Below are 25,908 nucleotides of genomic sequence, written 5' to 3'. Positions count from 1 at the left end.
TAGTAAGATTTGGAAAAATAGTTTTCTGATACACTCACCCTCAGAAACAGTATCAGAAGATTAAAGGGCTGATGCTGGATATGTGATTTCATTAAAAGAAATGACATTGGGGGAAATTAAAATTTCTAAATATAGTATATCATCTGAAAACAATAATTGTTCTGGTGAGGGAGGTAGGACAGGTACTTTTATCACCTTGCTCAAGAAGCTAGTGACCAGTCGGAGAAGGGTTCAGACAACTAGTAAGTGGCAGAGCCAGATCCAGAAATGAAGTCTTCAGAGTCCAAATTCTTTGCATTCTTCCTGCTATCTGACTGCTTTTGTAAATAAACATGGAAAAATAACCAAGGGGACAAAGATGAGAGTAAACAAAGAACAGAATAAAAATCTTTGTTGCACCTGAATATTTCTCAGATTTTAATTTTATTTTCCTACAGGTCTGGAAAATGATGGAGTGACCACACTTTAACTGTTTAAACCTTTATTTTCATTTTGAAACCAACCTGCAACACATCTGTTGATCACATAATAAAATAAAATTGCTAGAGATTAAGCAATGAGTTGTTTTGGTAAAGTTCAACATTTGTTCCCAGTCCAATTCAAATGGCAGTTTTCAGAATGAGCCCCCAAAATTTCTGAACAATAAGACAGGAAGCTTTTTTGATGGGGGATCAATTCTGAATTCTGATTCTTCAAAATTTTATATTCAAGATCAATTAATTATCAGGTATGTTTACCCTTTCTGATGCCTGTGCACAAGCCAGGCTGTGAGTGAATCAGGACAAGGAGCAGACAAGCAGACAAGCCATAGTTCTTTCTGTGTGCAATCCGCAGCATCCCCTGGAGTGAGGTTCTGAAGACTTCTGGCCATGAATTTAAAGTCATTTTCTCAATGTGCTTGACTTTGGTTCTAATTTAAACAAAGGGAGATAGGCTGGGTGGCTAACTGTGGGGAAATATGCAGGATAAATTCAGTAAAAGGATAGTTTTCAACAAAAAGCAAAATAATATTTTATTTTCCCAGGATAGCTGCACGAACACAGGTTTTCCTATATTTATGTCTACAAAGATAACAGGAAACCTTGAGAAAACTATGCAAATGATTATCAAAACTAGATTCAATTAGAAGACTAACAAAATTCCATGATGCTTGCCTACCCATCTATATCGACTCAAGAATCCTTGCATTCAGAGACCTGAATGGGCCTACTCTGATGTATGATCAGATGTGTGACCAAAGAAAAGCTGCCTCCTGCTTTCTTTTTGGAGACAACTAATTTTTTTTTCCTCCCAGAAAAGGAGTCCCAATGAAACAGCTAATATATAACTTAAAAGTCAGCTTTTTTACTTATTTACACTTGAAGGCCATGATCTAAAATCTTGACATCTCAGTAGTGAGTGAACATGCTTCCTTGCGGTGGCCCACAGACAGGAGTGGTAGCCAACTATGTCACTGCCAACTAGAGAGGTCTCTCTCTGAAGAAGGCTGTTCCTGCCAAGGCATTCTGTTTAGTTAAAGTAGTGATGTCATCTGAGTGACAATGCAATATCCTATATATTTTCCAACTTTTTTTTTAATGTTCTCACATCCTTTTATTCCTTTTGCCCACTTATTCAAAGGTTCAATGCATTGAAGTTTAAAGAATCCAAAGCTTTGTAATATAGATAGGAAGATGAGTCCACCAAAGTTTGTTTTTCTTCCACCTGGGATGTAATAATTCTAAGACAACTGCATTCACACTTTTTCCGCGTCAAGAGATACAGTCATAAGAGTCATTATGTCTCCCTATTGGCTTAACAAGAAAAATTCCTGAAAAACCGTTTAACATACAAGCTATAAATACTCCCAAGAAAACAGTGCCTGTGTAGAATTCATAGAGACATATGTGAAAAAAAGGCAACAGGTTTACTTATTTCCTAAGTTTTGCTGACAATGGGACTTCCAAACTACTTTTGTCTTTACCCTCTCTCACAGAAACTAAAACTAGGGACTTCCCTGGTGGCGCAGTGGTTAAGAATCCTCCTGCCAATGCAGGGGACACAAGTTCTCTCCACTCAGGGAAAATCCCACATGCAGCGGAGCAACTAAGGCCGTGTGCCACAACTACTGAACCTGTGCTCTAGAGCCCAAGAGCCACAACTACTGTGCCCACGTGCCGCAACTACTGAAGTCCACACACCTAGAGCCCACGCTCCGCGACAAGACAAGCCACTGCAATGAGAAGCCCGCGCATTGCAAAAGAGTAGCCCCTGCTCTCTGCATCTAGAGAAAGCCCGAGTACAGCAACGAAGACCCAACAAAGCCTAAATAAATTAATTAATTAAATTAAAAAAAGAAAAGAAACTAAAGCTAAAGGTAGGAGCATTTCTACTGACACTCCCTACCCCCAGTTCATTCTGAGCACTCACAGAGCCCAAAGCAAGTATCAAGAGGGAAAGTGACATGAAATTCTATTGCTATTGGTACTACTACAGGTACTGGTGCTAGAGAAAAATAGGTATCTAGACAACTATACAATAGAGAAAGAGCTGGTGGCCTATAATGTAAAATGAATTACCGTAATTCCTCAAGCAAGCTTAATCTGCAACACCATGGCATCTCTTTCCTGAGATTGTCTATAAAGGTTTAATGTATGTTAACTAGTTCTGAAAAAGAAGAGAATGCATAAGAGAGAGTAGCCAGCATGTTTTAAAAAAAAACATAAAAAACATTTCTAAAATACAGAAAGACAGATGCTCGTAAATCCTGTTTACTTTTTTGATTAAGAATTTCGTGAAAAGACTATCTCTAGAATATGTGACATGATGGGTAGGCTGTACGTGTGCATGATTTCCTGAGCATAAAACTCAAAGCAAGACCTAATTCATACTAATTCATCTAGTCATCTCCTTATAGTGAGTCCAATTCCATAATTATTAAGTTCTTAGGCTAAACAATTATATTTTCTGGGCTACAGCACATTAATGAGTTTTTATTAACAAACACCATCATTAAGGAGACTTAACAACTGACAAAATTTACCATTTGCAAAAACACAGTCATTGCTATTCAGGGCCTAGTGTTTGTCAAGGTGCTCATTTTAAGTGGATTGTTTGATGATATGTTGTAATATCTTTCCTGCTATCTGGAATAGGAAGACATCTGTAATTACTGGGGTCATCCAAAAGCTATTCTCTGTCTTTTGTGCTTCATGGCATTTCAAAAATAATAGCTAATAGAGGCTCTATCAATAAATTTTACTAATTCTTTGAATAACAGAGGATGCAAATCACAGGGCCCTGCTGATCTGAATTCATCATTTTTTCCCATTTATTATTTAAAAAGAAAAAAACCTTTTCTCAAGCTTATAGCCTCCCGCTGCCTACTGCCCTTTCTCTTTTCTTTCCTTCACATCAATCTCCACTTTTCCTCTCCCCATTTATTCCTCAGTGTGCTGCCACTGGCCTGCGGCCCCCACCACCCCACTGGATCTGTTCAGATATTTTTCAGTCCTGCTGACTGTTTGTGCATTCTTCTGTGACACCATTCTTTCCTTTTATTCTTCCTGCCTCTTCCTGTGTCATCAGTATCTCTCTCTTTTATGTGTGATCCTTTTCCTTCATTTTGTCCCTTAAACACAGGTGTTACCCAAGAGCCCCACCTGGCCTTTTCTTGGTTTCACTCTATATACCCATCCTAGGCAATCTCATCCGTAATCATTACTTCAGTTACTATCCTTAAACTAAGAACACCCAAACTAATAACTACTAAGTTTCAGACCCACACTTCCAACTGCCTACTGGACATTTCCCTTGGAAGGTTCCACAGGCACTTTAAATATCTAAGATAGAAATGATCAACTCAATGCTCCCACTCCAAGCTTTTTCTTTTTTTTTTTAACATTTTTTGCAATGGCACCACTATCTTCATACACTCAACGGTAGGGAGAGCAGTGCCCCCTTCCCAAAGATGTCTATGTCTCAATCCCTAGAACCTGTAAATAGATTAGGTTACTGGCAAAGAGGAATTAAGGGTGCTCATCAACAGACCTTGAGATGGGGAGATTATTCTGGATTATCTGGGTGGGACCAATGTAATCACAAGATTTTTATTTTTATTTTTTTCATTTTTATTTTATATTGGAGTATAGTCAATTTACAATGCTGTGTTAGTTTCAGGTGTACAGCAAAGTGATTTAGTTATACATACACATATATCTATCGTTTTCAGATTCTTTTCCCATACAGGTTAATACAAAGTATTGAGTAGAGTTCCCTGTGCTATACGGTAGGTCCCTGTTGATTATCTACCTTGTGTACAGTAGTAATCACAAGATTTTTAAATGTGGAAGAGGAAAGCAGAGATCTGGAGTCAGAGGGATATGATATGAGAAAGAATCCACCAGCCATCGCTGGTGTTGAATTGAAGGGGACCATGAGTTAAGGAATGTGGCCTTTAGAAAAGGCCTTTAGGAAAAAAAAAATCAAAAAGAAAAAAAAATTTTTTTTAAAGGTTTCTTCCCTAGAGCTTCCATGAGAAAACACAGCACTGGTGACACCTTGATCTTAGCTCAGTGAGACCCATTTCTGACTTCTGGAACTGTAAGACAATAAATCTGTGCTGTTTTTGAGCCACTAAATTTGTGATGACTTGTTACAGCAGCAACAGGAAATTAATCCAGCACCCAAGGCAAGAAGTAGAGAATTGCCCTCTACTTCTAGTCAATCACTCTCTATGTATTACTGCATTTATCACCTAAATAATTTTCAATTCATCTTTTTCATCCCCATTACCACAACCTCATCCTATTTTTATCTAGACTATGATCACAGTTTCCCACTGGTTTTTCTGTTTTTAATTTAGTACCTTCATCCAACTTCATTCCTATCCATTGACACTGGCTGCCTATAAGAGGAGTCCTCAAAAATAAAAATTAAAAAGCACCCCTTCCCGATCATATTTCTTCAAATGTCTCCTCAACGACTTCAGGAACAAGTTCAAACACCACTAGCAGAGCCCATAAAGCCTTATCAGAACAGTCACTATATGGAGCATTAAAATACGCTGGGGACTAAACTTTGCTAGAAATGTAAAGAGATAGAGGAAAACTATACTGAACAGAATTCCAAAGTCCTGAGCGCTGTATGAGGCTGGAAGAAAACACTGGGATGTGCGGAGGCTGGGGAGAAGTGTAAGTCACAATTCCTGGGTGGCATGGATAAGTGCTGAATTGCCATCTAGGAAAGGTCTATGCCTTTAACTACAGAGCATGGCCAGGGCAGCTCTGCAATCTGGGACCCAGTCACGAGAGAACTAAGCCCTTTCCCACTGTAGCCCTCAGCATCTCTTAAGTACTATTAAACAATTTCTTTCTAGAAAGGGTATCAAATAACTGGTCTGCCCAAGACTTAGGAGCTGTGCTTTCTCATCCCCTGTGGCTCTGTCTGCAACACCCAGGTTCTGCCTTTTGCTCAAACACCTCATCTCCCTGTAAGGGCAGCTCCTAGGAGGTCATCTTTGAGTTAGCCTCACCTAGCCGTTAGGCGCCCCTCTGGACTCCCACACTGCCTGGGACACTCTCTATTGCTGTGTGTATCTCACTGAGCTATAAGGATTGATTGGTTTTCAATCTATATCCTCTGCCCAGAATGTAACCTCTTTGAGGGTAAAACTTTGTCTTATTCACCTTTGTCCCTCAGCACCTAATAAAGTATTGACAAATAACAGGTATTCAAACAATTGCTGAATAAACAAGTATACGAATATCAGTTTTAGTTGACTTTTTCATTTTCCCACAATATGAGTAACATTTATTTTGGGTAACTGATCATCATAGCTTACTTTTTCCCCAAAGGGTAAGATGAAAAAAATGGGAAACCTTTTGTCATTTATCAGCTTTCTATCATGGGAAAGAAAGCAGCTGAACAATGTATCCTAGAACTCTTGCCTGCTATAATTGAAGAATGTTTTTTTCTATTATCATTTATGTCTTTGCTTATGGCTCATAAAGAGTCAGATTTAACTGCATTGAAAATTTAAGGGAAAAATATAAAGGATTTTGATGAAACAAAAGTGTTGGCATGAGATGAGCCTTCCAAGGGAAATAAATTACACAAAATCACTCTTTCTGACTCTAATATAGAGAGAAATATGTTTAGGGTTGCACAACTACCATGTAAATGTGCTAAGGCCCAGATGCAGAAATTAGCCTAATTGTATATAAGACTATCCACTTACAAATCAGACAGTCTGGACTTATCTACCCAAGTGTATTCTGGTCCTTTTCTCTTCTCCATCTCTATCACTTTCAACACCTCCCACTCCCAGCCCTACAAAGAGGAGAAGGAGAGGAGCTGGGGAGGAAGATAAGAGTGTATGTGTGTATAAGTGTGACTGAGTGAACTAGTGAGTTTCTTGCTTGCTATAGGAGATCTTCAGGAAAATCCCCAAATAGAGCCTGAAATTTCCCAGGTCCCTCTAGAGTAATGATTTTACTTCTTATGGCAGTATTTCTCAACATGTTTTTTATTATCGTTCCCTCTAAGGAGGTATTTTTAGAGATTATTTTCCCCTAATCCCCTGCCCCCGTGAAATTTTAGTAGCACAATTATATATTTCTTTATGTACTGTAATATATATGTGTGTACCTGTGCTTTATACATAAAGAGTGAGATCTTTTTGATCCCAAGAGCCAGTTTTCACCCTTGTAAGGTGATATACCCCGGATGAGAAGGCAAGGACTAGAGGATACAAATATGATAACCACTGTTCTTAAGCAAGGTAGGCCAAAGATCACTAAGCTCATCCCATTCTTACAGTTATGTGTTTACATTTAAGGAAAATAAGTGAAATGAATTTCAAGCGTGGAACTTATATTTATTTTAAAATACTGCTACTCTTTTGATTTATGTATTTCATAATATTTTTAGATGGCAACGCTGCCTCTTTTCTTCAGATCTATTCCTGGTTGAGTTCCAAAGTGATAAAGCCCCAGGTTTTCTCCTCCTCCTCCCACCATCCTGATGGCCCAAGGGGGATTCTGTTTGGGGGAGGTTCTGAGTAGATTTAATTTTTACCTGCAACCTCTATTCCAAGAAGGGCTATAGGAAAGGGTCAGGACACCCTTTCCGTTTCCTGACTATTTTTTTGGAAGTTTGTAATGGACAAAACTTCCCATATCTATTCCTATCACCAAGTAAGCCCCATCAATTCTAGGTCAGGAATTTCAAGCTCCTGAAGAATCCTACTTTCAAATGATGTCTGTATAGACAAAATGTGGCATATCTATATAATATTTAGAATATTATTTGAACATAAAAAGGGATGAAGTACTATTCATACATGTATCATGTTACAACATAGATAAACCTTGAAAACATTATGCTAAGTGAAAGAAGTCAGTTACAAAATACCACATATTTTATAATTCCATTTATATGAAATATTCAGAACAGGTACATCTATAGATACAGAAAAATTAGTGGTTGCCTAATGCTGGAGGGGATGGGGAAATGGGAAGGAGAGCTAAAGAGCATAGAGTTCTTTTGTGGTCAATGAAAATGTTCTAAAATTAATTGTGGTGATGGTTGCACAACTCTGTGAATTTACTTAAAACACCCAACTGGACTCTTTAAATGGGTGAATTGTATGGTATGTGAATTATATCTCAATAAAACTGTTACCAAAAAAAGGTAGTGCTTATAATTTAGAAATGTTTCGCGTTTATGAGACCCCCTGATTAGTCCCTTTTACTTGGTCTGAAATTTCAAATTCATGTGATTAAATAATAAAGAGTATGATTTAGCCTCGAAAGAAGAGAAAAACGCTCATTTTGGAAGACTCCAAAATACCAGCTTAGAAATATTAAGAGAGAACACTTTAACACTTTTCATGATGCTCAAAGAAATCTTCCTTCTCTACAAACTAAATGCCCAACAACAAGGGAATATAAATAAATCACAGTAGACCCAAAATAGTCAAAACTGCTTTATCCCAAGGTACTCATAAGTCTATACATTCTGAAAAACCACTGACAACATCTCATTTCCCTGACAAATAAAACTGGAAAACAATTTTAACCCTTTAAGCTTTTAATTATTCTATACGTAGAAGACCACTATTTTAAGATTAATACAGCCAAATTTTGCCACTAAGATGAACACAACTGTGCACCATTACTATGGTGACAATACTTGGGAATTTATATGACTCTGTGAGGGTATCTTTCTTTAATCACTTTATAAAAGTGACCCTGAACATGAGGACCAGTAGAAAATAACAGGTGGCATTCAAATGTGATGCTGGGCAGGGGACTCTGCTCACTTACTAGCTAGGAAGCTCTGTGGGCACCTGTGGAGCAACCTCAGCAGTGACCCAAACTTGTCCCTCAGTAAAATTCCTGGATCACAGGCCTCTGTGAATGCTTCTGACTTGTTAAATCCAAAATTACCAAGAGGTCAACAGTAGGGTTTTATCACAAAGATGGAATACCATGCAACCATTAAAACTGTGACTACTACAGGAAAAAGTTTAAAAAAAAATGTTACATAAGAAAAGCACAAAATTTTTAAAAGATCTTATAACTGTTGAATAAGGTAAAACAAAATATTACAGTGATAAGATCAAATGAAAGTTTTAAGATTATTTCCTTTTATTATGTCTTAAAGTGTTTTAATAATAAAAATGTTTTAGAAAACATTTACAGTTTTAGAAGGCAGGATTATTTAGATGGCAAGATTATTTTATTCATTTGGTTTTGAACATATGTTTTGGTTTTAAACTTTATTCTTACCTGTTAACAATTTCCTTTGTGTGTGTGTATATATATCTATACACACACACACCCCCTAGGCAGCATTATAGATGGGACAGCCCATCTCAAAGATGTCTGCTTCTGCATGCTGGCCTCAGGATAAAGGCACATGGAGCAAAGGGTTTAAGAGGTTCACAGTAATATGTTCATTATAACAATGGTTTATGTTTAACATTTGTATCTATGACCAGATAAGTGGATGATAAGCAGACTCTGAATTTTGAGATTACACCAAACAGTAAGGCAATAGCTAGATGTTAGAAGTTCTGACTAAAGCTAAATTGCCAATGGAATAAATAATTAAGTTCATTATAGCAAGTACAGGGTATGTCCATAAAGCAAAAGAAATAAAGAGAGAACAGAATGGAAAGGGAGAGTACAAATATTAAAATACAGAAAGCTTGGCCAAAAAATATGCATTTTTACCTCTGAAAATAATGATCAGTTGCTCTCAGTTTCCATTTGGAATCAGTGGTAACGGGCTCAGAATGTAGCCTGAGGGATTTAGGATAACTAATTAAGAAACAACTCAATTGGTTAAAGAAAACACCAGTGCCATCAAATACAGCTGTAAAACCTCCCCATCAAGTTAATTTTCTAAATCAGAGGTTTTCAGCAGGGGTTGGTATCACTCCAGGAGGCATTCTAGAAAACAGTGGGAGCACTTCTACCTTCCAGTCTAATCTTTTCCTTTCATTTCTTCTTTACGCCAGAGCTAGAGCATAATATTGATTTATTCAAACCTCCTTTTCATTGTGATATAACCAACACACAGGAAAATGGATGAAGCATAAAGGTACAACACAGCAAACAGTTGTAAAATAACCCCTACTCAAGCACCCCAGAAACCCCTCATGTGCCCCTTCCTGATAAGTCAGACAGCTAGCAAAGCAAGTGTTTCCACCCTGTTCTCCTTCACAGGTGACCTGGTTATTTTTGACCCTTTATACTTCTTTATAAACTTTAGAATCAGCCTATTAAATTCTACTAAAAAAACAGCTGGGGTTATATTATATTGACTAAAAAAAAATTTGTGGGTAGGTTATATTTTCTGTGAATTTTATTTCACAATAGTAAGGGCCATTACATAATATTATAAAAAGGGAATGTTGGGCCTGTTAGGGATAAGGACCAATGTTCTAAATGAAATAAGAAGGTGGCGCTCTCCCTTGTTGAACAGGGATTTAATATTCTAAGACTAGATCTTCCGTAAAAAAACAAAATGCACTCAAGATGACCATCCTCACTTGAAAAACCTCTCTGGGAGGTCATGACTTGCCCACCTGATTATCTTACACAGGGTTTTCTAGGCATAGGTTATGCCTTGATATCCTTTAGGGGTTTGAGTGATTTTATCAAAATCCATTACCTCCTCTATAAATTATCATAAGATGACCAAAGGCCACACATACTAATGCCAAACAGGTCATTATACATAAACTCCCCATGCTTATTTTGGCAATTAAAGCCAACATGGTTAACAAAACTTGAAATTCATGATGTCAAAGGATAAAAGTTAGATTGGGATTCTATAGTTAAATCATATAATAAAAAACTATAAATCTGATAATAAAATGGGTTAAAAGAATGTTTTCAGAATCTTAAAAATTTAATCCAGATCTGTTGGCCTATATATCCAAGATGAACAAATGATTATATTTTTAAATTGTCCATGACAGGGTCCGTGCCATGTTCAGCACTCTCATTTACTGGCTGCATGACCTTGGACAAGTTACTTGATCTTTCAGAAGCTTGGTTTCCTTATCTGTAAAACAGAAATAATACTGACATTCAACTCTTTGTATAAATTACTAGAGATGAGTATGCAAAGCATCTAGGCGCTAGATACCTAAGAGGAACTAAATGAGTGAGGGCCATTAGTATTATTTTTATACTCACTGATTGACTTGTGAATGAATGAATTTCAATGGGTTATGTCTCAAAGGCATTTGCATTTTAAGGCTTTTACTTCTAATTGTGGAATGAAAATCTTTGTCTCCTTTAAAGGAACTTCAGGCATCAGCAAGCAGATAGCAAAGTCCATTCAAAATTCATCCCACAAGGTCATAATGTCCATTCAGTTTATAAGCAAGAAATTCTGAAGCAGCTGAGAAATTCTCTGCAATACAGGAAAAATGTAATATTGCCCAACAATTGGCCTGATGACAAAGCTCCAGCTCCCTGTAAATTTTCTGTCAATTATGGACCACAAGTATTAGGTAGATTTCCCACCCTACTGGGCTTGAATTGGAATGAGTTACAAAAGTTAATCCATCTTCAAGATACAGAGATATTTTCTACTGGAAATATTCAAAAGAATATTCTAGAAGATAGTATGATGTATAAGAAAAGCAATGAACTTGCAGCCAAGAGAAGTGGGTTTTCATTTTCATTCTAACACTTACAACATTAGTGTGACATTAGGCAGTACATTAAATTTCTACAGGTTTCATTGTTTCATCTAAAAATGAGGATGACTTATCATCCTTCAAGCTCCTTTCAAGCTTTGAGATTCTATGTGAACGGTACCTCTAAGGTGGGGGAATGGGAGAGGGAATTTTAGGTTGCTCCTTGCAATCACATTGTATTTAATAGCAAGCCCACCCCAGCAGCTATATCTGATATAATTCATGGTGCCTTTATAAAAAGGAAAGTCAGGATGGACCTCCAGGAGAAGGGGAGAGGCTGTTACAGAGCTGCTACAAGCCAATTCCGAGATGTAGCAGGAAATAATGAAGAATGTCAGATGTGGTACAATGTCTGAACTAGGAGACAGAAATCAATCAATCTTCAGCACCCCCTTCAATGTCACCATTCCTGGTGTCCCCAGATTACCAGGTGACATCTCTCTACCTGGCATGACCTCTCTACAGTAGCACCGTGATGCTCACACTGACGCTCCTGGGACACTCTACCTTTATGTACAGTTGATGCTCAGCCATAGCTACATATTAAAATTACCCGAAGAGCTGTGAAAAAAAATACTGATGGCAGGCCCACCCAGCCAATTTAGTCAGAGTCTCAGTGAAGTGGGATCCAGACATCAGAATTTTGTAAAAGCTCCCTAAATGATTCCAGTGTACCCTCAGAGTTGAGAAAAGTGCACACTGGGGAAGCAAGCAGAGAAAAGACAGAGGGAATCCTAGACAATAAGTAGTACCAGAACTTTGTTTTCCTAACCTGTGTGTTAAAGTTTTTGTGTGTATTTATAAGTGCACAAAACGATTAGATTATACTGGTCTCAAGAAAATCTGTCAACAGTAAAGATAATTACAGGTAATTGAGGACTAACAAAAAGAAGAGAAAACACACAAAGATCTACTTCTGTGTATAAAAAGAATGCTAATTGCATTCTCTTAGGTCAACCATTCTCTATTTGACTAATTACACTGCAACACAGTAATGATAAGGTATGTTATTATTATTATTACTACGTGTTTTGCATTAACTAGAGTAAGTTTTATTTTATTACAAGATTAAACTGTTCCTGTTCACTTAACCTTCATAGTTTGTTACTCCAGAACAGTGTATGTAACGTTTGAGGGAATGCTGCTCCTGGGCACTAGGAAGTGCTAATGTTCAATATTTGCATAAGTGAAGGTACTTTTCTATATTTGCATAAAAAGAGGTAACCAGGTCCCTTCAAAGGTATGAGGAACAAAGAACAGCTACTCCCAAGGTGAGAGGTTCTAGGAAGCATGTTTTGCTGAGGGTAATAGAGGTGAGGGTGGGCAGAAAAGGAAAGTTGGGGCTGCAAAGATTAATGAGATATATTCCCCATATTTAAACATCAAGAGGTGCTTCATAGAGGACTTTTTTCTTAAAGCGGCAGAGGAACTTGAAGTGGTGGCTCTTCTGCAGGAGTCGGGCACGTGGAAGAAAAAAGTAGCACAGCATGGAACAGCCCCCTGGTTGAACTGACAACTCCCCTCCATAGGCCCCAAAGACTTTTGTACACTCAGCTGTGTTAAAAACTGCTCTATTAATGCATTCTTTTAGCACATTCTTAAGGTCTTTGAAGGCTGTGACTCATTTCTCTCTGTTTTCCCAAGTATTCCCAACACTAAGAGGAGTATTTGACACCAAGCTCTCAATAATTACCAATAAATGAATGAACTAATGAATGGATACTAACTGACTTAAATAATACAGCCTATCTAGTCATTGAGATGATTTATTCCTTGGACTCTGTCTTCTACTGCATGAGTTCTCTCCACATGCCCATTATGTTTTCATCCAGGTTTCTGAAGACCTTTAGTCAGGACAGAGCCTAGAGCAGAATCCTGTGATACTTCACTAGAGACCAAAGTGAAAGAGGGTTTACTGATTCAGGAACCAGCACACTGAGTGTAATTGTACCTCCTTATCAAGTGCCTTGTACACATAGGGACTTAAATGTTAGCTCATCCTCTGTCTTATCTAAAAAATGTCATGAGAAACTCCACCAAAAATTTTGCTGAACTCAAGATACATTGTTTTTTATAGCACCGCCCAGATTTTCCAACAAAATTCTAAAAGAAACTCCATTTATTTGGGAAAGATTTACTTTTAGACAATTCGAATTGGTTATTAGAACTATGCATTTCCCCCTAAATGCTCATAAACCATCAGGTTAATCACTAGTTCTAGAATTTTGTCAGGGATAAAAATCAGGCCTATTGCTATCTGTATGCAGAATTGCTCCTTTGGGGGAAAAATCACCTGTAGTATGAGCCATCTAGCTAGAAATCATGGTGAATGAAAATTCCAAAATCAGATCTGAAAGTCCTCTGAGTCCCCAGGGATGTAATTTAGCAAGAGCCTGAGATTAAAACTAATTTAAAGCAGCAGATATATCTTTGCTTTTCATTTGACTCTCTTACCCACCCTGGGCTTCAATTTTTCTCTAAAATATTTGTTTTTTCCCTTTCCTGTTTGAAGGCCAAACTCCTTTCTGAAGAAAATGGAAGTAAGATAAAAGTTTAATAATTCTGTTGTATCATTGGTAGCAAATAATATCAGACCATCTTTGCTATGTGAGGACCATCTCTCATTTTTTTTATTGTTCAGAATGCAGCTTTGAAATTTTTTACAGTCAATTTTATTGCCTATAGCATTTGTCTAGATCCTCAATTCATTGTGAATACTTCAAGTCCTCCTGCATGTCTCTTATTCTCAGATGAATTCACCTTATACCAAGAGTTCATTTTAAAAGGTACACAATTAAAAAAAAATTACCATCATTCCATCCCCAAATCTGCCATCTTACTTCTGACTGTGTCCATACTCTGCCTTCCCTCCATTTACAATGGAAGAAGTATCTCTGTTCCCTTTCAATGTCTCATTGGACCCTATTCTTTTTGACTACTCAGGGACTTTGTTCTTATTATTCCCTTTCTCTCTTATATCATAAAATTCTCCCTCTCTATGGAATCATTCCAATTAGCATACAAATGTGTTTTAGTACTCCCATATTAAGATAACCTTCCCAAGACATTTCCAACCCCTATCCCTCTCTGGTTACTGCCCCATTTCTTCCCTTCCCATTCTTTCCAGCCACTCCAACGGGGATTTCATTCCCACCTTTCCACTGAAATGGCTCTTCAAGATTACCATCAATTTACTTTTGCCAAATCCAATAGTCAGGTTTGCCCTCCTTTTCACTCTTACTTTACTTTCAGCATCATTTGGTATAATCAAGGTTTTCTCTTTTAACATTTTCTGTACTTTGCTTCCATGATGTCACCCACTTCAGGTTTCTCTCCTGTCTCAACAGCTCCTTCTCAGTTCTTTACAGACTCTGCCTCTTCTTCTTGACCTCTAAATACTGGAGGATCCATTCCTCAGTTCTTGCCTCTCTTTTGCTGTTTCTCTTTTCTCTCCATAAGCAATCTTATCTAGTCCCATGGTTTTAAATATCCACCAATATGCTAATAACTAACAAAGTTTATCTCCAATCCTTACTTGTGTCCTGAGCTCCAACACCTCACTTGGATATGTACTATTACTACTATTATTGATAATAATATTTAAAACAACAGTAATAGCAGCAATAGCTAACATTTACTGACAAATTAATATGTATTCAATCCTGTTTTAAGTGCTTCAGGTATATTAATTAGTTAAATTTTTACATCAACCATATGGCACAGGTATGATTACCATCCCCATTTTACAGATGAGGACACTGAAACAATTTATTCAGTGTTATCAGCTAGTAAGTGTCAGAACCATGTATTTCAAAGTTAACTTGGCTAAAACAAAACTCCTGATTTCCATCCCTCAAACCTGTTCCTCCCCATGGTCCTCCTCACTATCATGCACCTAACTTGCTCAAACCAAAGACTTCTCTCCTCCCCTCTCTGTATCTACTCCACCAACAAATTCTGAATATATGTTCAATCAGATATTCATAGCATTCTATTTTCATGACTAGCACCCAAGGTCCCGTCCCCATCACTTCTCCTCCAGCCATGGTCTCTCTGCTTCTACTCCTGTCTGTCTATATATCCAGAGAAAAACATCCTTTTTTCTCATCTTTAAAATATTCTAATAGCAACCCATCTCACTTGGGGACCCTACATGACAGGGCACCTTGCCACATCTCCAGCTTCACCTACTACCACCCTCCCTCTTGCCACATGGCCTTCCTTCTGGTTCTTGAACACACCAAGCTCATCCTAACATTGTGGCTTCTCTAGAGTACTTCTTCCTGAAATACCTCCCCCTGAGATTTTTACTTACTGATTCCTTCCTGACATTCAAGCTTCAGCTCAAATTTTATCTTCTCTGACTGCCCAATTTACAGTTTCCCATTCCTCTACCATGCTTTATTTTCTTGTAGTGCTCATATATGAAATTGTCATATTTACTTGTTTGTTTACTGTCTTTCTTTCCTCCACCAGAAAATATATGCTCCACAACAACAGGAACCATATCTGTTGGGTTCACTGCTGTATATCCTTAATGACTGGAATAGTGAGTACTTGGCACTCAATCAATACCTGTTGAATGAGTGCATCCAAATTCGAAGAACTTTCTCTTACATTCTCTCTCCAATAGTAGTCTGTATTGAGAAAGTTTGTGATTAAACATCGAATTTTGTTTTAGTTTTTTCATATATGTACATATGTATATGTGTGTATATACAGATATAGATATATAGACAATAATAGATAGTTAATAGATATAGATAAGGATATAGGGGCAACATCTGTATGTATATGCAGAAACATTCAGAAACTAGGAAATATGCTTTAATTCTGTGCCCCTTAGGTTCTACGAATACATACCATGCTTAATACAGGTTTGACTTGTTTTGTCACAGCTAAGGAGATATGTTCCTTTCGCTTGCTGTGAGCCCAGAGAAATGCTACCACCTCAGGTTGTTCACACAGTTTTCCTCTAAACCTTTCACAAGAATGAGACGCAGAAGACTATTAAATTTTATCTTGGAGAAAGAAAAAAATCTCAAACACACTAGCAAACAAAAACAACTAAACTTTAGAAGAGTAGATCTCTGTCTTTCTAATAATATATTAAGGCATAAGAGTATTCTTTTATAACTACAAATCTAAGGGAACTTTCATTATTAACATTCTGAATATAAAGTTAACAATTTGGAGCAAAATCATTTAATGCCATAAATCTTTTAGATATCTTAAACCTGAAAGTTATAAAGAATCTCTTCTTAGTACTGATAAGTAGATAAATAAGAGATACTATTTTATTAAAAGGTTAAAAAAAAAAAAAAAAAAAGAGGCTAAGAGTTACAGATTCCTGCCATTGCTAATAGAAGTAATAGAGTAAGGAACACCCAAAAAGACAAATTCCATCTTAAATCTAAATCTCCCAACTCAATCCCCCCCACCCCATATTTTACTGCCCAACACAGCAAGGAAAGGTTACAGAATCTTCCATAAATGAAACTAATGAGGCAATAGCCATCCAAATTCTAATTTGTATACATTATGTTAACATCAACATTTTCATTCATGGAGTTTTTCATTTAAGAAAAGGGAGTGAGGCTCAGACATGCAATTAAATTGCGTGTCTTTGTGCCTTTGCACATTCTAGACACTGTCTGGGATTCCTTCCTTCCATTTCTACATTTATTCAATTTATTCATCTAAATAAAGGACTTTCTCCTCTGTGGGAAAAAAAAAAAGAAAAGAAAAGGAAGTGAGGCAGATTTGGATGCCTTGCTCCCTAGCCCTGTGCTTTTCCCTCAGCAAGAACCAGAACCTCTGTGTGAGTCAGCTGTTGGCACTATTCAAGTCACAGAGTAAACAATAGCTGTAAGCAGGAAGTGCTATAAATTACAAGTCTACAACCACAGCTGTAGTCATAGGAATACATATGTGTGCACCCTCCTCAAGCACCTACCTTTTCTCCTAACTTCTTATGATACCTGGAGCAAGCCAGTTTCTTCTATCCTCCTAAAGATGCAGAATCAAATATGGTATCAAAAAGGGAGGATGATAATGTATACCTTACTAATGTATCAACTAATACAAACTACAAGAAATCCAAGGTTTAAGGAGTAGGAGTATATAAATGCAGAGTCAATGATGACAACCTGGGTATATTTTAAGACTGAAAGGTCCTGGTGACCCAAAGATAAAGGGAGAACAGGGACATTAATGACAAAGTGTCCCTGGATGTGTCCCACTGCCCTAGCATAGCCATGGGAGGGTGAGAGCAACTGGTTACTCCTTACAAGAGGGAAGGGGTCCTAGTCAGTTATCTTATCTCTGATTTCAGGACTCTGAGGTTTGTCATCTGTAGTATTTGCCAGCTCACAACAGCTTGAGGAAGAAGAAATATGGGATGATGCAAATACCTTATTTGGATTCATGTTCTTTTCCCATTATTACTAATTTTTATTACTATTCACTGAAAAGAAGTGTGAAAATAATATGTCTTTTTCTGGGCTTACTGTTATTTCTTTGAAAAAGAATGATATCTTGAGAAGGACTGTGAAAGCTGTAATACCATTTCCATATGTTTTCTGATGCAGTCATCTTTAATCTTATATCCAAGACATATCTGTCTTACTTTGCAATGCTCGTAAAGTGAAGATTCTAGGCTTTTGTTCAGTACATAGTTCACGTACAGAAGATGGTTTCATTAATACCAATTAAGGGAGAGATCATACTGAAATGTACAGATTAACCCAGAATACAAATTTAAAGCATGGGACAATGTTCAAATAGGGATCTCTGTATTTAAGGTTTGAAAAATCTAGCAACTGAGTCTCTTCTCTGCGTAGAGATACAAAGAAAAAAAGAGAAGCAGAAAAGGCAAAGGGAAGTAACCCATGTTAAAGGGTGACATGTTAGACCCAGTCTTAGATTTTAAGAAATCTTTTCGAGGTCACACAGCTGGATGAGTGTTAGAGGTGGAATTCTAACCTAAACAAAACCCACCAGCTCCAAAGCCCAGTGATCTCTGGGGACAGGGAAGGAAGGACATTTTCACCTATATTGACAGCATTGACTCTGACGTTCCAAAACATCTATAGAAAGATAGGGCTTTAAGAATGCTACGACTAGGAATTCCCTGGGGATGGTGAGGACTCAGTGCTTTCACTGCCGGGGCCTGGGTTCAATCCCTGGCCAGGGAACTAAAATCCCACAAGCAGCACAGTGCAGCCAGGGGCAAAAAAAAAAAAAGAATGCTACTACTGTCTTACTGCTCTATAGCAATAAGCATATAAAATACCTGTTTTCACACAGAAACAGCTGAAGTAGGGAGATGATGGTCACCATCACCCTATAATATACAGACCGGCAGCTAACAACCTTTCAGAACCAAGATGGCACGTAAATAACTTCAATTCTTCTGGCAGGGCTATGGGAGTGATGGATGGGGCACGAATTCAGAGGGGAACAAGTGAAAAACACTACTCAAAACATCTCCCACATAGTACCAATAAGACAATATTTTCAAATATAAACACTCCTAGAAAATAAGCCTTTTGGTCATCCAGGCCTCAATCAGATGAACAGATTCTTTCCTCTGAAAACTACAAGGGAAGAGTGGGCAATCATTCTTTCAATATTTCAAGTGTGTTTACTGAGCACCTACTGTGCGTCCCGTACAGTTCTAGATCTTAGGGAGCATCATTTTGGTGGTAACGATATAACAAATTAAAAAAGACAAAATAAGTTAGTAAAATATATATGGTATGTGGTGATGAGTGCTATGGAGAAAAACAAAACAGTGAAGGATGTAAGCATTTGGCAATTTTTAAAATAGGGCAGTCAAGGGGGTCTAACTGAGAAAATGGCATGAGTGAAGACCTAAAGGCGGTGAAGAAATGAACCATGCAGAAATCTGGAGGAAAAAGTTTCCAACAGAGGGAAGAACAAATTCAAAGGTCCTGAGGCAAGAGTATGCCTGTGTGTTCAAGGACAGCAAGGAGGTCAGTGTGGCTGGAGTAGAGAAAATAAGGAAAAGAGCAGTAAAAAACAAACTCCAAGAGGTAATGGGCTACCGTATCTGTGGGGCTTTGTAGGCTACTATAAGGAATGGGGGGTGGCGTTTGAACAGGGGTGGGGACTGTTGAAATGATGAGAAAATATCAGTCCTAGAATTATTTTGAAGGCAGAACTAACAGGACTCGTTGAAGGTCTAGATGATGCCAAGGTTTTTGGCTTGAGCCAGAGGATGGAGTTGCTATCTACCAAAACATAAAGACTTCAGGAAGAGGTGGATTTTAGCAGCCAGCTCAGGAATGTGACTTTGTTTATGTTACATTTTAGATGTCTATTAGACTTGCAAGTAAAGGTGTCAAGTAAGCAGTTGAATTTATGAGTCTGGAGTTCAAGAGAAAAGCCTGGGCTCAATATATAAATTTGGGAGTCTTCAGCCTAGAAATGGTTTAAAGCCCTCAAGCCTGGATGAAATCACCAGGAGTGTGAGCGTGAGTAAAAATAGAGAATAATAGAGGGTCACAGACAGAGTTCAGGGCACTTCAATTTTAGAGGTCAGGGAGACAGGAGGAACTGGCAACACACACACAAAGTAGGAGCATCTAGTGCAGTAGGAGGAAAACCAGAGAGAGTGGTGTCTTGGAGTCAAATAAATGAAGTGAGCAGGGTACGATCAAGGGCAGGTTGACAAGGTCAGGTTGTTGACAAGGGCAGGTTGTTGACAAGGGCAGGTTGAGTGTGTAGTATGATGGGAGGAAGAGGTTTAAGAGAGACTAAGACAACTTTCGGACAACTTTTTTTTAAGTGTCAAACTTTCTTGGACAAGCTATCTAAATTCCTCCCATCAAGTCCCTTCCAAATTATAAAAAGACAAGCAACATTAGTGTTAATGAAATGTTTACTGTATATTATAGCTAACAGATTACTTTTAGGTTATGTCAAATTTATGGCATAATAGACACATTTTTAATGTGTTGAATGTCTATAGTGCATTAGGGTCTCCATACCACACATACTAATTAAGCATTTATGCATATTTTATAAACTTTTAAAGGATAATGTGATATAACAGAACATTGATCAGGGAGCCAGAAGATCTAGGTTCCAGTCCTGGTTCTTCCTTTAACTAGCTGTATAAATTCTGAAAACTGTCAGTATCTCTGGGCTTCTTTATTAACTGTGAAGTGAGTGGGTTAGACTAGATTATTTGTAAGCCCTTCTGCAACCTTAAAATCATATGATTCTCAGCAATTTTAAGGGCCTAAAAATGTTTTACTTGATATGTCTTTGCTTTTCCAATTTAGCTTTGGCCAAATCTAGAATTTCTTTTGATCCTGGTCTAAGTTAGCAAAGTAATTTACATTTACATTTTTCCTATAGAAACCTATAATCCTTTTTATTATATAATTCCCAGAAACACCCTGTGGAGAAGTGGAGAAGCTTAGTGACTGCCTATGAAGGCAATAAAGAGAATTATAACCCCAAGGGTAAACACCAATATGCTAAAGAACTCAGAGCTAACGCTAAAGAGAGAAACCTCCAGGGGAGCGTGGAATGCTGGGTGACCCGACCCCAGGCCCAAAGTGCTGTGGCACCATTCACACTTATAAAGGGGTCAGGTTAGAGGCTGGTTTCCATTTTTCTTGGGTGCTAATGGTTCCCTTGGATGTACCCAGCCCCTCCCCATTTCTATACTAATTCCCACAAATTTTTTTAGGGGGAAATGAGGTTGCTAGAGGTTTATAAACAGAGAATCCTATCTTAGATGCTGTAGAGATTTACAGAGAGGAAAACCTATCACCTCCGTCCTGGGGGATACAGGGAAGAAAACAATAGCTAACACTGATTGAGTTTTTACTGTATGCCAGAATTCATTCAGTGCTTTCCATACATTGCCTCACTGTTCTTGACAACAACCCATGAAGTAGATGTTATCAACAGTCCAATTTTACACATGGCACAAAGTTAGTCATACAGTTACACAGCCCAAAATTTCACAGCTAAGAGATAATTCAGACAGTCACTCTCTTAAGCATGAAGCTTTCATCTATAAAATTCCTCAGAGAAGGCAAAAGTTCCTATTTTAAGGGCCCAAGCAAAATCATGGCAAGAAAGAATGGCTTCTTAGTACTAGAATGTATAGAAATACATATTATAAAATCATGGCATTTTCATAATGCTGGCGTTGGAGAGCAGGTTTTTTCGTTAGACTCAACTATTCTTCTGCGGGGACAGGATTTAGTCCGTAATAGACTTGAACTCATATAATAACAAAGTCTTGCTGTATGTATAAAATAAAAAACTGAGTACCTAGAGAGGAAAAAGATACCCATGTTAATATGCTGTCAGAATTTTCATCCTGTCTGCTCTACTCAGCAACAGACGCCCCTTTCCTACAAAGAAGGAAAGTTGGAGGGAGTAACACAGAACAGTCTCCCTTAAGATGTGGAAAAGTAGCAAGGCTGTTTTTTTGAACATTGCAAGGAGCTCAAGCCAGATAAAATCATCCTGATTTCTGCTTTGTATGTCAAGCAAATATTTACCTAGCAGGCAAATGGATTGTGGTGATAGGACCTTGTGACACAAAGGGCTACATAAACAATTTCCCAAACAAGACTGGACAACACTTCTATACTGACTTAATCAGAGAAAAATAGATTCAAGCCTCTGTGAGGAATACCAAGAGACTAAAACCCTGATATTACAGACAAATGTCCTCTATGAACAGAGAAGTAAATTTATAAAACACTTTAGATTAGACTAAGTTGGTCTTGCCTCTATGTGAAGGGGTGAGAATGTGTTTTTCCCTGGCTCAGCCTTTGCATGGCTCAAGACCTAGAGATGTGTCACTGCCCAGCTGTTCACTTTTGTTTCTGGCCCATGTCTGCACATTCATTTCCTGATGTACACCCTGTCACTGTCTCCCTCATCTTGGCATTGACACTCTTATTCCCACTACAGGGGTTCAAAATGCTTCTTCCTCATCTTCCCCTCCAAAGGCTACTCCACCATTCTCTCTCACTGTAGAGAACAGCAAGCGCTCAGCTGCCCAAACCAGAAATCAGGAAACTGGCCTTAATCTCTCTCTCTCTTCCCCCCTCTCCTATTCCCCCATCCCCCAGACTCCCACACAGACAACCAATTAATTACCAAGTCTGAAATCAACTTCCTTCTTAATCTCTCAAATCTATTTACATTTCCCACCCCTGCTGCTACCACCGTAGTCCCCTAACTAGCATCTCTAGTTAGTTAGACGAAAATTATTATTACAGTCTCCTTATCAGGCTCCCTGATACACTGCTGTTCTCATCTAATCCAGTCAGTACCTCTGCCAAAAGTGGTTTTTAAATATACAAATCTGGTCAATTCCTCGCTTAATGGTTTCCTACGTCTGCAGGCCTGCATCCATGTGCTGCCCCTGCCTCTGGTCCATGCTCTGCCCATAGCCAACTTTTCCCAGTTCCTCCCACAGCCACCTGATCCTCAGCACTAATGGCCTCTTCCCACTCCTCGTTGGCCTCAGCTCCAAACACAAGGAGCCTTCTCCAACCCTCTTAGAAGATGTCGCCATTAGACTTTTTGTGCTTTCCTATTAACTCCACAGGAACAAAATCTCTGTGAGAATAGGGACCATGTCTGTCCTAGTTGCTACAGTAAATCCCCAGAGCCTAGCATACTACCCAACACACTCAATAAGTACTTGTTGAGCTCACTCCAGAATCATACAGAACCTAGGGCTAGAAGGAAATTTCTTGGTCACCTAGTCCAACCCCCAGTGCCTGTCTTGATTCTCCTCTTCTAACCTTGGAAGTTTCCATTATGGCATAGAGAACAATTATTTAAGAAAGCGATTTTCTGAGGAAAATGGTCTAATGTGAACATTTTAAAGCATCAAAATGCTTAGGGGTTAAAAGCTTGGATTCTGGAACCAGATTATCCAAGTTAAAATCCTGGCATTGTTACTTACAAGTCATGCAACTTGGGGCTTCTTACTTAACCTCTCTGCTTCAGATTAAATGTCTATAAAATGGGTAGAAAAATAGTACCTTTTTCATAGGACTGTTCTGAGGATTAAATGAACTAAAATATGTGAAATGGTATAAAAGGGCCTGATACAGAGTAAGTGTTATGTTAGTGTTAACTCCTGCTATTACCTCTAGATTTCATATTATGTGTATGTCACAATTTAAATGTTAAAATGGCTTTATGGAAACAGTCTGGCCTGTCAAATACCATGCTAAAGGCTAACCTCTCAATCCTAACAAACACACAAAAGGTAATTTTTCATTAACTAAAAGAAGACATTAATTTATTTGTGCTGTGGTCATTATTTCTACTCACTGATCTCTGTATTCAGTTCTCCTCCCCCTCTGAGCATATGGAAGACTGAATTTCCTATTCTTCTGTAGCTGGGTGAGGCCATGTGAATTGTGAGTGGAAGTCATGTCTGAGCTGGAAGATTTAACTGCTCGAGTGAGACCCTAAGAACTCTCTTTCCCCTGCCTCTGTGATCATGAAATCACGTATCGAGATGGAGTCTCTGCTAGCTGGGTCCCTGAGTGGCTACAATGAGCAAAGCCCCCCGCCAACTCTCATTAAATCTGTTGTATGAATGAGAAATCAGCCAGTAAGAATTTGGAGTTGTTACTACAGTATAACCCTGCCTATCCTGACTGATACAATAATATCTGCAGGTTATTACTTTCTTAAATGATCCATAGGTGAAAAAACTTAAATAGGATTCTTTGGTCCTAACTCCTTTTCTTTTGATTGCCCCCATATGTGATCAGCAGTCAAGCTGAAGAGTCTAATGAAAGGCTGGAGGAAGTTGAAGTTTACCAGGAAATAACTTAACAGTAAGATGTGAGCTAGTGTGATCCAGCAAGGCCCTCCTCCTGGTCATTCCCTCTAGGATTATCGTTTGATTACTCTAAAGTATTATACATTCAAAGCATATTGGAGATTCTATCTATTAAAACAAAACTTTCTTAAAATAGATATTTTTAAAAATCTTCTTTTGGGGTTATCTGCATCATCAAAGTTTCTTCTTTAAATACAGACACTCAAATAGAAAAAGCAAACTGTCTGACTACATATTGAAATAAATCATATCATCAACAGATCTTGAAATGAATATATGGAATTTACAATTCCAGAAGATATTTGTATTGACATGGTTATCACATAATCTGGCAAGATGGGTATGTTAGGAGGGACAAAAGACCATGCAGTTTTCTCTTGGCTAATAAAATTTATTGAGAATGTATATATGGAACATCATGCCAAGCATTGCTGAAGAGAAAAAGAAATTGGAAAACTCTGTTCTAGAAGCACACAATCTAGGTGGTAGTTGAAAGAGTAAATTAAATGTCAGTAATACAATTCCTCTCCTACCTGACAGAGGCCTTGCTGGTCCTCCCAGGAAAGTTCTCACTGAAGCCAAGGGTAAAACACCAGTGCAAAATGAAAAGTAAGACACCTGAGCAGTGAGGACTCCACCCATGTGGCTCAGGTAAACTGGGCATCTTCTGCCTAGCAGAAGACATAGCACATTCAGTCAGTGTGACCCTTCACCAGAGACTGACCACAGAAAAGCAGCATCTTTAAATGCACCCAGTACTTCACACATGTCATTTAGGAAGTCAACAGTAAACAACTGCTCTTATGAGAATTTGTGTTTAGCATCTGTCTCCCAGCAAACAGTGAGGTGGACTCTGTTTGTGGACCACTCTTGCTCACCTCTGATACCTGTATACAATGAGTGCCAAATGTATGCCAGGCACTGAGCACATCTTTACCTTTGTGATTTCAATTAATCCTGGACTCTATGCAGTAGGGTCTAGTATTTTCCATTTTATTTTATAGATAAGGAAATTGAGGCTTAGAGAAGTAGCTTACTCAAAGTCATACAGTTGAATTTGAACCCAGGTCTGTTTGATGCCAAAGCAAAAGTTCACTATACCACATTAAAATGCTAGGTAGGGTGGAATCAATCTCTCCAACATCTGCTAAAAAGTTCTAGGTCAAATCCTGCACATAAATCTAGGCAAATTAAACTAGGGATGGCCAACTTCCTGAACACCCAGCCAGTTAGAAAGCCTGAATGATCCTTAAAAAAAACCCTTAGTTTAAAAAAAAAAAATCAACAACAATAACTCTTCCCCATATAATTCATATTTTTCTTCTTAATTAATGGCAATTTTACAGCTCATTGAAAGAATTGTCATTGCTCGGATTTTTGCCAAGAGTACTTAACTACAGGTTTTTTTTTTTCTTTTTTAAGTAAATGAAAATATATCAAGCTCTATGAAAGCTGACTAGTACTGAGACGAAATGGTGGAGTAGAGTGAAGACTCAGGAAAATCCTGCTGCTTTGTTAATGGAAGTATGCATGACCCATCAATTAGAGGCAAGGAATTTGGGTCAATGTATATAGCAATATGTTACAATTCAGCTGTCAATTTGGGGATCAGAAAGATAGGAAGAGATTCAAGGGACTTTTCAATCACCTGGTATAACAAGCAACAAACAAAAGACGTTACGAATAATTCAGCAAAGTCAAAAGGAAACTAAAATGCTAGTAATATTTGGCAACTGTGATTGGGTTCATGTAAAGCCCACTAGCATCCTTATTCTAGAAGAAAAATATCAGCAGAAGAAATAAGAGCTCTAATAGTCATCAACAAATTTTGTATGTTGTT

The 25,908-nt window shown here is 38.0% G+C and overlaps 1 protein-coding gene across 4 annotated transcripts in view; it reads right to left on the bottom strand.

Moving 5' to 3' along the window:
• The window catches only part of BTBD9 (BTB domain containing 9), a 404,849-nt gene that overhangs the window by 213,079 nt on the left and 165,862 nt on the right, over window positions 1-25,908 (bottom strand). For 2 of the 4 annotated variants that reach the window (XM_057698346.1, XM_057698345.1), the window contains exon 7: window positions 24,602-24,739. The exons of the other annotated variants lie outside the window; for them this stretch is intronic. In XM_057698346.1, coding sequence (XP_057554329.1) covers window positions 24,602-24,739 — 138 coding nt within the window. The remainder of the gene's footprint in view (window positions 1-24,601; window positions 24,740-25,908) is intronic. 4 annotated transcript variants of the gene reach the window in all.

This window comes from Hippopotamus amphibius, chromosome 11 (assembly GCF_030028045.1).
Source record: "Hippopotamus amphibius kiboko isolate mHipAmp2 chromosome 11, mHipAmp2.hap2, whole genome shotgun sequence".
NCBI lineage: Eukaryota > Metazoa > Chordata > Mammalia > Artiodactyla > Hippopotamidae > Hippopotamus > Hippopotamus amphibius.
Note: the sequence above shows the minus strand (reverse complement) of the source record. Positions and strands in the feature narration are given on the sequence as shown.